At 40.2% G+C, this 13,322-nt stretch overlaps 1 protein-coding gene across 1 annotated transcript in view; it reads right to left on the bottom strand.

Moving 5' to 3' along the window:
* Positions 1-11,940, bottom strand: part of LOC105532496 (aldo-keto reductase family 1 member C2-like) — a 20,042-nt gene extending 8,102 nt beyond the window's left edge. The window contains exons 1-7 of the mRNA XM_011970677.1: positions 11,902-11,940; positions 9,893-10,060; positions 8,129-8,245; positions 7,390-7,467; positions 5,499-5,608; positions 4,675-4,840; positions 4,027-4,109 (exon numbers count right to left, since the gene is read on the bottom strand). Of these exons, the coding sequence (XP_011826067.1) occupies positions 4,027-4,109; positions 4,675-4,840; positions 5,499-5,608; positions 7,390-7,467; positions 8,129-8,245; positions 9,893-10,060; positions 11,902-11,940 (761 nt within the window). The remainder of the gene's footprint in view (positions 1-4,026; positions 4,110-4,674; positions 4,841-5,498; positions 5,609-7,389; positions 7,468-8,128; positions 8,246-9,892; positions 10,061-11,901) is intronic.
* Positions 11,941-13,322: the final 1,382 nt, after the last annotated feature.

Genomic DNA, 13,322 nt, shown 5'->3' with positions numbered 1-13,322 from the left:
AAAAAAAAAAAAAAAAAAAAATGAATACATTGTGGAAAATAAATATACCTCCACACATGGGCACACATTCACAAATATACCAATGCATTCCATTTTTGCAATATGTCATTCTACAGCTTGAGAAGATAAACTGTTTGTGTTTATATTTTGAACCTCTAGGAGGGCAGAAACAAATTCTGTGTTTTTTAAAACAATGCTTAGTCTGATTTAATATATAAAGCTAATAAATATTTTAAGGTGATAATGAGGAAGGTGATAAAATTATTACTGTTCAATGTATGTCAAACATTCAGAAATGATTTATCTATGACTTTTCTTGGGAGAAAATTTTATATTATACCTAGAGATAGATACAGTGGTTAGAAGATGAAGTCACTTCAATGGGATACTTCCATTTTAGCAAGGGGGATAAAAACTCTTTCTATATATGAAGTAATAATTTTTGACATAGAAAATACCAAGTCATTGAATGTTATTGTTGATTAATATTACTGATATTTATTGTTAGGGGTACCTGCCTGCATCTCCACTCTCTGTTACCCTTACCCTCTTTATCATTTTATTATGTTATTTATTCAACCAATATGTATTGGGTACCCAGGGAGAGAGTAGTTTAAGAACATAAACAAAACAGAAACCCTGCCCTTGGAGTCTAACACTCTAATGTGGTAAAGATAAAATAAACTCAATAAACTAGTAAAATACATGATATGTAAGTTAGGGATATGTGTCAAGGACAAAGATAAAGCAGAGTACAGAGAAAGACTCTTCTAGGATGAGTTGCATTTTTAGATAAGTGACAGAGAAGGCATCATCGAGTGATATATGAGTGAAGACCTGAAGGATGTAAAGGAGTGAGCAATCTAGGCAGGGGGAATGGCCAGTGGAAAGGCCCTAAGACAGGCGTGGTATATGTCAGTGATATGGTTTGGCTGTGTCCCCGCCCAAATCTCATCTTGAATTATAACTCCCACAATTCCCATGTGCCATGGGAGGAACCCAGTGGGAGGTGATTGAATTATGAAGGTGGGTTTTTCCTGTTCCGGTTTTGTGATAGTGAATCAGTCTCACGAGATCTGATGGTTTTAACAACAGGAATTTCTCTACACAGGCTCTCTTTTTACCTGCTGCCATCCATGTAAGACATGACTTGTTTCTCCTTGCCTTCTGCCATGATAGTGAGGCTTCCCCAGACACTTGGAACTGTAAGTCTGTTAAACCTCTATTTCTTTTGTAAATTGCCTAGTCTTGAGTATGTCTTTATCAGCAGTGTAAAAGTGGAAAAATGCAGTCAGGAACAGCATGGAGGTCACTGGTGCTCCATTGGAGTCAAGAGTGGGGAGAATAGCAGGACGGACACAGACAGTTAAGGGAGGGAGTGCCTATTAGCCCTTGTAGGTCTGTGTAAGGAATTTGGTCTTAATTCTGAATGAAATGGTAGGCTCCCAAATATTGAGGAGTTCCTGCATACACCCTTTTTAACCTGTTCATTGTGGCTACTATGCCTGGGGCTAAAGTATAGAAGAGGGAGGACTACCAGGAGCCAGTTACTTTATCAGAAAGACATTGGTATGAGCGTGGGGTGTGTGTGTGTGTGTGTGCGCGCGCGCGCGTGTGCATCTGTGTGTGTGTATGTGTGTGTCTGTGTGTATTGGGGAAGGGATTGCAGATACCATTATGAGCCCAATTACAGACATGATAATTTGGAGATGCATAGTAGATATCCAAGTAGAGGCGAGTAGACAGATATATAAACCTTGGTCCAGAGCCTTTAACTGAGTTGGATATGATTTGGGGAGTCTATATTTACATGATATTTGAAGCATGAGACTAGATGAAATCAACAATGATGTTAAAGTAGATAGAGAAAGGACAAGAGGTCTAGGTTGAGCTCTAAGTCACTCCAAAACTGAGAGGTCAAGCTAATGAGGAGAAACCAGCAAAGAACATTAGAAGAAATGGCAAGGGTTGAGGGTATTTTCAAGAATGTTAGTATATTCATTGACCCCCAGAATTTAAGCAGGCAAAGAAGGACAGAGGGCACATTAGAGGGTCAAGTAACAGTGAATTATAGGGCATGCGGTAATCAAAGGATTATTGAAGTCGGTCATGTAGAGAAGGAGCTGGACATGCAGGAGGTGATGACTATCCTATTTAATAGTGATGACTATTAAAACTGACATCCAGGCATGGTTGTAGTAACTGGTAATGGCAAGGTCTAGAATAAGACTATTAGGTTGACAGGCTGAGTTAGACTGAAGGGTAAACACATTGGAAGAGGAAAGTCACAAAACAGAAAGATGAGACTATTACAAGGATTATGTCTGTAGTGTTGAAATCAAAAGAAATTATGACAGGTCTACTGTTGGAGGGAATGAAAACTAGGAACTAAAATCTTTGGTGGATGAGAGAAGACCTGGGAATGCAGCCCTGATGACTGCAAAGGACAGGGGTAGTGCTGGGTTCATCTGATGACACAAAGTCCAGAGCTGAATGCTTTTAGAAAGAGAATTCCTTCTCAATATTCAGGCTTAGCACTACTAAGGTCTTGGGACGGATAAGAGTCCCAACTGGAGAGGGCTGATGGGAATCAGTGCTACCAAGAGAAATAGGGTTTCAGCTGTTGGGAAAAGGTGAAAAGAACATGTAGAAAAGACAACAGAGATAAAACGGTTTTGCCAATGGTTGAGGAGGAGGTTTTGCCAATGGTTGAGGAGGAGTTTCAGAAAGCACAGTGAAAAAAATGTTGAGGTGGTGTACACGGAGCTATTTAGGAACCAGGAATTTTAGGCTCCTGTAGTGACTGAACTAATAGTAACAAAGACCATGATAGCCTCAAGGGAGTTAAGGGGCTAGTGAGCAGAGGAGGATGGGAGTCTGTCCAGGAGCTACTGGATTCCTTGCTCTTCCCGTGTTTGGAGATGTTTACATACATAAATGTACTAAATGTCACTGAACAGAAGAAAAAATAACTTACAGATTTTTCTCTACAGCCTTCTGAGGATCATAGAATCCAAAAGTTTGAAGGGTCATTAAAAGTCTATCTTTGGAAAGAACTTTTTTCCTACCATTGGATTTTCATTATCACCTCCATTTGCTTGATACTCAGCCTCTTCCCTTTTTTCTTCCTGACTTTCCAAACCTGCTTACTCTTTACTATTGAGAACCCCCCCAGACCAGAGCGAAGTTCTGAACATTGTTCAGAAACCACAGCTGAAGATCCACCCCTGTGGCCAGCCTTGCAAGAGAGTCGATTCGGGTTCAAAACCTGAATCAGAGGGGGTGGGCTTTGTTATGGAAATTAGGGAAACATGAGAAATGTTGAAATTTAGAATCAACATGAGAAATGTTGAAATATAGAATCAACAGGACTAGGTGGTTATTTAGATGTAGGGGGTGGTATTTGTGCCATAATGGTGATATTTGTAGTATTATCATGAAGAATACATATAGAGAAAACATTGAAGGCTTTAATTTTAAGTGTATTAAGTTTGAATTTTGGGAATAAATAGAACTATCTCTAGGGAATTTTAATTTAAAAGAAAACGTTAATTGTAGCATTACCATGAAGAGTATATATAGAGAAAACATTGAAGGCTTTAATTTTAAGTATATTAAGTCTGAACTGTAGAAATAAATAGAACTATCTCTAGAGAATTTTAATTTTAAAGAAAATCTGGCCTACAGGAGACCAGGAAAAATGTCTGGGTTAGAGATAGAAACCATGGAATTATTAGCATGCAGATTGGAGGGAAGCCTAGTGATGAGGGACACATGGAGGCAGCCTGGAGCCAGGAGAGCCCAGTCTTTAACAGGGAGCTTCAGTCTGTATTGAATTCTGCTCACACTCTTGTCTGGGCAGAGCCCTGAGCCTTGGAGAAATAAAAATCTCTGATCTGAAGTCTGAAGAAAAAATGCTTTCCAACAACTTTCCTAAGCAACAGACCCTGCCTTCTGTGGACTGAAATCAGTTGAATTCCCCCACTGTCGTCCTCCCTAGTGTCAACAATGAAACAAGCTACTTACATAGACATTTCCAAATAGCGTGTATTCTTGCTCAAGCCGTCTATTGTTTTCATGTCCTCTGGTGTCAGCTGGAAGTCAAAAACCTGTCAGAAATGTGAGAAGATCAGTTTTAATATCCTTGAGGCAATTGCTGTTCCTTTTCTCCCCTCTCCAAAACACACAAATCCATGTAGGACTTCGTGTAGGTTTTATGAGTGAGTTGTCATGGACCAAGGATTCATTCAGTGGCATGTCATGGGAATTTGTCCATTTATAAAGTTGAGATTGTCATCGCTAATCTTCCCTCAGAGACTTTTATTGGGGAGCCGTCATTATAGCAAAGAAATCCTACAGAATTTTAAGCCCAAACCTCACATGATCTAATTCCTTCATTTGACAGCTATAGAAATCAAGGGATGACTTACTCAGCACCATACTGTAGGAGAAAAACCAGGATTAGGACCTTCTCCTGACCTCTTTAGTGTTCTTTCCAACCATCACACTCTCCGTTGCAGCACTGGGAGACAAAGCCATTAAATATGGTGCTTATATGCATAGAGTGTAAAAGGAGATAAACTGCCCAAATATACCTTGAGAACTTTGCAAAAGATACCATGGGGAAATGATGTGTCTCTGTCAATCTCCTGCTGCCGCCACCCTGCCCTGTACCTGGAAGTTTTCTGTGATTCTCTTCTCATTGAAGTTCTTTGCCAGGACCACCACCCCCCACTGCAGCTGGTAGCGCAAGGCAACCTGGCCTGGAGTTCGCCTGTGCTTTTCAGCAATGGCATTGAGTATTGGATCCTCCAGGAGAACTGGGTTGCCTTTTTTCACCCTGAGAGGAGAGGCAGAGATGCTGCAAGTCTGAGGCTGAATATCCATTTTACTTGGTAGCTGCTTATTCTGGTCAGGGATGCTAATCCTCTAGAACTTTCCTCATGACCTTCTGGCTGTCTAAATATGTTTTGCTTCTTTTGTTATATCCAAAGAAGAAGAACAAAGGAATGGAAGGTGGCAGTTCTATTCAGCTCTTATAATGTAGGTCTGGGTTAGGTAAAAGGTTTACAAGTGAATTTACTCCTGCTATCTATTTTTAATTTCCCCAGATAATTGAGAGATTACTTCAGAAGGTATAGTATCTGTGGTTAAAATAACTTTACGGGCCAGGCAAGGTGGCTTACACCTCTAATCCCAGCACTTTGGGAGGCCAAGGTAGGAGGATCACTTGAGCCCAGGAATTCAAGACTAGCCTGGGTAACACAGTGAGACCCTGTCCCTACAAAAATAAAAATAAACAATTAGCCAGGCATGGTGGTGCACTCCTGTAGTCCCAGCTACTCAGGAGGTCTAGGAGGGAAGATCCTGACTTGAGCCTGGAAGGTCAAGCCTGCAACAAGCTGTGATTGTGCCCCTGCACTCCAGCCTGGATGACAGAGTGAGACCCCCATCTAAAAAAAATAAATAAAACAAAATGACTTTATGAAGATTATTACCATTCCTTGTCTGAGTCAGACCCCAAGGCAGAATGTGCAGTCATGACAATGTCCTTGGACTTGCAGAACTCCAGGAGTTTGCTGTGGTTGAGGTAAGGGTGACATTCCACCTGCAGAATGCCAAGCAAGAGAATTAGGTTACAGAACCACCACCACCAAGTTTACCAGGGACATGCAGCACTGCATTTCATGGTATCAAACATCTTTTAGAATACCAGCAACACAGGCCAAGCCATGATTGTCATCCACAGCTGTACCCATGAGGCTCCCACAGGCTTTACTTTGGGATGACAGCCCATGGAGGGCATAGCAGTATTGATTAAATAATTAACTCAGTGCTCTTAGATGGCAGGTTGTATACAAGACCAAAAGAGAATTTCAGTCTCCCAGACTGAAAACCATGGTGACGTCTTTGGTTCTTGTTCATTTATTGTTTATGTATAACGAGCAGCAATTTCTGCCTTTCTTGGTTCTTTAATCTCAGTATTCCTTATTTTTAAGGAATATTCCCATTTTCTTCATTGCTGCGACTCCTGATATCCAATAAATTGTCCCTCAACATTTTTTTGAGACTCTGTCTCAAAAAAAAAAATGTGAGTGAGTGGCCAGGACAGAGTTAAAGGAACCAGCATGGTCTTTAGTGAATACCTAGAAAAGTTTGATGGAGCAATGGCAAAACAAGTACCAACAAGTGCCAAGAGAACAGGAAGTGTAGCAGGTGTGGCCCGAGAGGCAGGCCTTCCACCTACAGGACCACCAGCTTCTGCTTTCTGACCTAATTCCCTGCACTGTCCACTCACTCACCATGTCCAGTCTCACATGTCCGCTTGCTGTTCTTGGACACGCTAGTGTCTCTCCCCTCTTAAAAACATTGCCGTGACCCGGTGCGGTGGTTTACTCCTGTAATCCTAGCGCTTTGGGAGGCTGAGGTGGGTGGATCACCTGAGGTCAGAGGTTCTGGACCAGCCTGGCCAACATGGTGAAACCCCGTCTCTACCAAAAATACAAAAATTAGCTGAGCATGGTAACACGTGCCTGTAACCCCAGCTACTCAGGAGGCTGAGGGCAGGAGAATCGCATGAACCCAGGAGACAGACCTTGTGGTGAGCCAAGATCACACTATTGCACTCCAGCCCGGGTGACAGAGCAAGACTCCATCTAAAGAAACAAAAACAAAAGAAAAACTTTGCCTTGTCTTTCTTTCTGCCTGCATCACTCTTTCCCCAGACACCTACACAATCAACTCCTGCATCTACTGCAATTCTTTGCTCAAATGTCCACTTTTTTTTTTTGGAGACAAAGTGTCACTCTGTCACCAGGCTGGAGTGCAGTGGCACCATCTCTGCTCACTGCACCCTCCGCCTCCTGGGTTCAAGCAATTCTCGTGCCTCAGCATCCCGATTATAAGCATGTGCCACCACACCCAGCTAAGTTTTGTGTTTTTAGTACAGACAGGGTTTCACCATGTTGGCCAGGATGGTCTCGCTCTCCTGACGTCGTGATTCACCCACCTCTGCTTTCAAAGAGGCCTACCCTGCCACTGTGTTTTTCATTGATAGTCTGTGCCCCAAACCAACTCCAGCACTCAGCTTTATTTCTTACCCCCACCTACCACAGCACCTACCCATGCCTGGGCCAACACCCTGATTCTGTTCACTGATGTTGCCTGGGTAAGCAGAATAGAACTTGATACACCCTAGGCACTCAATACATACTCGCTGGATGATTAAGTGGATGAAATGTGAAAACAGAGGCAGAGAGACATTCGGGGACTCTCCCCAGTCTGAACATTGGGCAGAATTAGACCAGGTCCAGTTTTCTGAATTCCTTGTCCATTTTTCCTCTCTCTCCCAAGGTGCAGAGATGTTGGGCTCACTGGAGCTGCACTCACCTCCCATGTGCTGCAGAGATCCACTGTGTCAAAAATGATCTTTCCCTGTGCATCCATCGGCAAAATCTCCTCCCCAGGCTGGAACACGAAAAGAAAGAGAGTTTGCACAAAGCTCTGTCTGGCCTCAGCCAAGCTTGGGGCCCATAAACCTTGAGACTGATAGAACCATCTGTCCTTATTCTTGAACAGATTTGTAAAATTAGGCTAATGGCTAGGGAAGTACATGCAGGAAATATGCGTCCTAGAAATGCTTTCGAACGTTACAGATTCAGTAAATATTGACTGTGTCAAGGCTAAGCTGAGGCACCTGGATCCCCTCCCAGGCAGACTCTAGGGTGTTATGGTGCCCAGCAGGCCCCCTGGTCCTGGACCCTTGCGAAGAGCTGTCTCCTTGCCAGTGACTTGTCAGCATTCAAAGCTGAGTCTCGTCCTCACCGAACTTCCTGTTCCTAAACTGAACTCCACTGTCGGCGACATGGGTTTGAGACTCCAGGGGATAAGAACTTGAAAATGTCGGCAGTACATCCACAACACTGCGGCAAAGCCGTGGATACCAGTGAACTCCTGTCACTCTAGGGCTAGAGTTGTGAACTGACTTTGGAAAAGTTTCAGAAAAATAAAAAGCGCAAGAGAGAATCTTAAAGTATTATTTATCTTCTCATCCTCACAAACTGATTCCTCTCTTGCATTCAGTTACAATATTTATGTTGATCACCAAATTAAAACAACTTGTGCTAACCTGCAAAGGTACTGGGAAATGAAAAAGGTAAAGATCCACGTAGCTCAGCTGAAGTTTCTTCAGTGACATTTCAAGGCCTCTTTGGACCAATTCTGGGCAGGAAAAGGTGCCCCACACCTGCAATGATTGAAAGAGAAGTTGTGTGAGATTATTTCTTCAAAAGTCTTCGAGAGAGCTTATTGAAATGGCAAATAAACATCAGCAGCCAAACCATCTTAGAGAAGTGACAAGTTACTCCCAGTGAACGCGTAAGTTCTTAATTATCATGGCAGATTTTCATATGGAATAAAGACGATAAATGTAGGAAAAAAATACGGGTTTCAGCAGAGATTCTCAAATTTTTAAGGTAAAAGAATAATCTGATTTGCTTGTACAAAACATATTCCTGGGTTCTACTCCAAACGTAATAAATCACAACGTCTAGAGAGTGGACTGGGAAAATGCCTGCCAGACAATAGCCTGAACTGATGGTGATTCAGTAGGCCCTGGCTTGACTGTATTAAATGGTTAGGTTTCCCAAAGAAGGTTAGGCCCATAGGAGAAATCTTTTTTGGGTGCTTCAGTTCCCTCGTTCTAAGAAGCAGTAATCTAGGGGAAGAAATCATCAAAATGACTAAAACTAAGGAAACCAGCGTTTCGTACAATGTTTTGTATGAAGGGTCACACATTCAGTACGAAAGGAGAATTAAAAGATGGGACTGAGAAGGCTGGTGCCATAGCTACTGCACAGCTAAAGGCAGTCATATGTCACATGCTGGGCTGGAAGGAAGAAACTTTTTTTTAAAATCAACTTGCATGGGATTCACTTGCACGGGCCTAAGTGCTATCTCTGTGAACTACTTCCCCTCACGTTTAAATGGTTTTTGTTTTTTGTTTTTTCTAGCAGTAGTCAGGTCAGTGAATACTAGGGTAAAAATTGCTTTGGGGTTCCTTTCCCTATCTGACTTAAATACATAAGTTATTTTATTTGTTTTGGATATGATGCCAGTGAATATGAAGAATATTATTAATAGAAGAAAATGGCTCAAGGGTTTAAAAAGTACATAAGTACATTTACAAACATTAACCTAATCTTCAGAGAAATAAACAGTAAACATTTATTGACCACAAAATGGGTGGAGATGTCAGGAGGAAGGCTCAGAGAGGTTAAAAAACTTTTTTGGTTAAGAAATTTCACCAAGTCAAATGGAATATTCAAGAACTAAAATTTGATCCTAGTTCATCTGTTTCCAAAGCCTATGCTTTCTGACTAAATCACATTACTTCATACTTTAGCTAAGAAAGATTAAGTCACTTTGTCAAAACTTGACTATCGTAGAGTAGGAAAAGTCAAATCATTTCTGAGTTAAAACATATGATAATAATAACAGCATTTTTGAGCATCTGAAATGTTATCAAATACTTTTCAGCAAGATTTACATGTGTTTTTAAAAGTGTAACACTCATGAAAATCCTGTGACATAATACTGTCTCTGTTTTACAACTTGGGAAACTGAAGGATAGTATTTTAGTAGTTTGTCGAAGGTCGCACATATTCATTTATTTTTACACTTGCTATAGACTAGGGAAGGTCACACATTTAATAAGTGGCAGAGCCTGGATTCAAATATAAAAGTCTCATTACAGAATTCACATTCCTAACCAGACTTCTCATGACGCAAGGTCTGAGTAGATGAAGATTAAACCAATGAAGAGAAATTTGCCAAGGAGCTCTACAGCTAAGAGTGAGCTCTCCGCAGAAACAGATGCATTGGTACACAGCACCTTTGTGGTATAGAATATATCTTTTCTCTTCACAGTGCCATTGGCAATCTTCTTTTGGATGGCCTGCCCGATGGCTTCTTCATTCAGGTACGAATAAGCTGAGTCAATATGGTGGTAGCCTACATCAATTGCTACCTGGACGGCCTCTTCTACATTACTCATAGTAACCTGGAAGAGCATAAAGAGATAAAGATTTGTTTGACTCAGGAACAGATGATCAATTCTCTTAGCAGAGATATTCAAAAGAACCTTTTTTCCCCCCTACTAAGGGCTAAAAGCTAGAGGTGGCAAAGCTAAATGTTGAGTAAAAATCAATAGTAAGTGTTTAGCAACTAGCTCTGAGGAAGTCCTGGTTTGCAGTATTTGCCAATTTCTATAGTGTAAATACTCCCACTATGGATGAGTTCAAGCTTGCTAAATTGGGCAAAGATGCTCACAATACACTCTTTTGAGTCCTTATGAGCACATCACAGTCTTTAAATCTCTATGTATTTATAGTATGTTTATGATCTATAGATTTGCACAATCTATAGATTTACATTCCTAACTTAATTTGCTCTATAAGAGGTTATAAAATTGGTTTTGATCCAATAATTTAGTTCTTATAGTTGTCTATCCACATAAAGATATAACTTTAGACACAATAAATTATTAATTTACCTATCTAAACTTGGAAAAACAAAGAACATTTGAGGAAGAATAAAAATAGGAATAGTTTTAAAACATTATTTTAAAAGAAATAGCTTTTAAAAGAAAAAAAGCAATTTTCTTTTAAAATATTTTAAAATAAATTATTTTTAAAATAAAAAATTATTGTAAAAGGAAACCTGATTTTTCACTTAAAAAGCCCTCGTAATTAATTCTTCTTTTGGTTGCTTTGCTGGTTCTTAGGCAACACTTTCTCCTTCACATCTTTCTTATATTTTTTTAATCTCCTGGCCCACCAGCCTGGACTCTTGAAGTCATCCATAATTTTTCCATTTATATTAGCACCTCTACACTTCACTCAGTAAGTATAATGCCTTTTGGGTATATTTGTTTCACTTCCAACTACGGTTGAGTCAACTGAGTCCATGAAGATAAACTATCCCCAGGTTAAAGAGCCAAGGCATGGCAAAAGCAATACTGCATGAGAGTCTTCTTTGCAGTCCTCAGTGGTACACACGATGTTTGTCTCGCGTTGGGAAACAATCCTGCAACTTTTATAACATTCTTCACCAAGAACTACTGAGATGTGCCCTTGTAAGTTTGGAGTATTTGATCCAGAAACGTGGCATGGAGCCAAAGACAAGATTTTTCCAAGTACCATGTAACTCTTTCATGGCACCATCTTACCAACCTGGTCTCTCAGAGACCATGGCCACCTCAGACCACACAGCTCGCTCTAAGCCTGTCTCTCTTTCCCCAAGTTCCTTTGCTACAGAACTTTCTCTAGATACTCTTATTAGTGGTGAACAGGGAGGACTTGGGTACTAAAAATTACAGCACAACTTTAAAGTTTGCTGTGAAGTTTCTGGCACAGCATGGTAATCATGTCAATAGGGTTTTATTTCCTCTAATATACTGTGAAAATGGCTACAACTGTACAACAAGAGAGAGTAACAGCAACCAACTTACCCACCTCTGAATTCTGAGCAATCGCATGCACACTTCCATCTATCTTGATGGAGTGCCACTCCAAGCACGGTTTTGGACAAGCAGCATCAAAATCGTTTGGGAGCTTATTATAAATTATAAATGTGAATTTTAGAGCCTCATCCAAGATCTACTCAATCAGAACCTTCAGGGATAGGGCCTCCAAATGTGCATTTTTAACAAGATCCTCAAATGTTTATATCTCTACTAAAACGTGAAAAGCCCTTACTTAATGCACAAAGTAACCTAACTTGGTGAGAAGTATCCTCCAAAGAGAAAAGTGAGGCCCACCTGAATTTCCCAGACTCACGTAGTGACTAATTCTGGTCAGGAACCACCTGCTACTCCTCCTTCCCCAATGCTGTTATGGTTACCTTCCTAGCAGCAGAGGTGCCAAACCCCAGAACAGGCATGAGTTTCCATCATTCAGTTTTACAGAAAGGAGTCTGTTAAAACTCATCTTCTTTTACTTTTCCTGCGAAGCAGAGGTTTTTTTCCTTTATTAGGATAAATCTGTAGAGAAAAGAAAATACAATGACTATTTTTATAACAAGTCGGAGTCTCACCCTGTCGCGTGACCTCTATATTGATCTTGTATCTTGTATCTGTATTGATCTTGTATCCCACAACTTGACTGAACTTGTTTATCACCTCAAATAGTATTCTAGTAGATTCCTTAATATTTTCTTTTTTCTTTTTTATTAGGATAGAAATGGGGCCTCACTATGTTGACAAGGCTGGTCTCAAACACTTGGTTTCAAGCAGTCCTCCTACCTCAGCCTCCCAAAATATTGAGATCACAGATGTGAGCCACTGCACCTAGCCCGTAAGATTTTCTTCAAGCATGATGATGAAATCTGCAGGTAGAAATAGTTTTACTTCTTTTTTATAATGGCTTGACTGGTGTCCTTCTAAAATTCATGTTTACCCAGAACTTCAGAATATGACCTTTTATGGAAATTAAGTTTTTACAGATATAATTAGTTAATATGAGGTCATACTGGATTAAGGTGGGTTCTAAAGTCAATGACCAAAGTCTTTAGAATGAGAAGAGAGAATACAAATACACATAGAAAAGAAGGCCACATAACTATGAAGGCAGAGACTGAAGTGATTCAACTATAAGCCAAGGCATGCCAACTACTACTGGGAGCCACCAAAAGCTAGTCAAAGGCAAGGGAAGCGTCTTCCTGAGAGCTTTCAGGGGGAGTGTGGCCCTGTAAACAACTAGATGTTTGACTCAAGTCTCCAGAGCTGGAAGAGAATACAATCCTCTTTTATTGTTCTAAACCATCCAATTTGTGAATAATAGGTTATGGCAGCTCAACCTAAAACATTTTCCAATCTAGATGTTTTTCTTCCCTTGCCTAATTTTCCTAGCTAGAACCTCCAGTACAATGTTTAATAGCAGTGGCAAGAATAGATATTCTTATGTTGTTCCTGATCTTAGCAGGAAAGCATTCAGTCTTTTACCAATAAGTATGAAGTTTGCGGTTTTTTTTGTTTTTTGTTTTTTGTTTTTTTTTTTAACAGTTGCTCTTAATAAAATAAAATCTCTTTTATTCCTAGTTTTTTGAGTTTTTTTTTTTTTTTGAATCATGAAAGGATGTTGGAGTTTTTAAAATGCTTTTTCTGAATTTGTTGAAATGATCATGTAGTTTTATTCTTCATTCTATTAATACAATGTATTATATTGATTGATTTTTGGGTGTTCAAACAATATTGCATTCATGGAATAAGCTTCACATGGTCATGGTATATAATGCTTTTATATGCTATTGGGTTCAATTTGCTA

This window comes from Mandrillus leucophaeus, unplaced genomic scaffold (assembly GCF_000951045.1).
Source record: "Mandrillus leucophaeus isolate KB7577 unplaced genomic scaffold, Mleu.le_1.0 Scaffold961, whole genome shotgun sequence".
In the NCBI taxonomy this organism is placed as follows: Eukaryota; Metazoa; Chordata; class Mammalia; order Primates; family Cercopithecidae; genus Mandrillus; species Mandrillus leucophaeus.
Note: the sequence above shows the minus strand (reverse complement) of the source record. Positions and strands in the feature narration are given on the sequence as shown.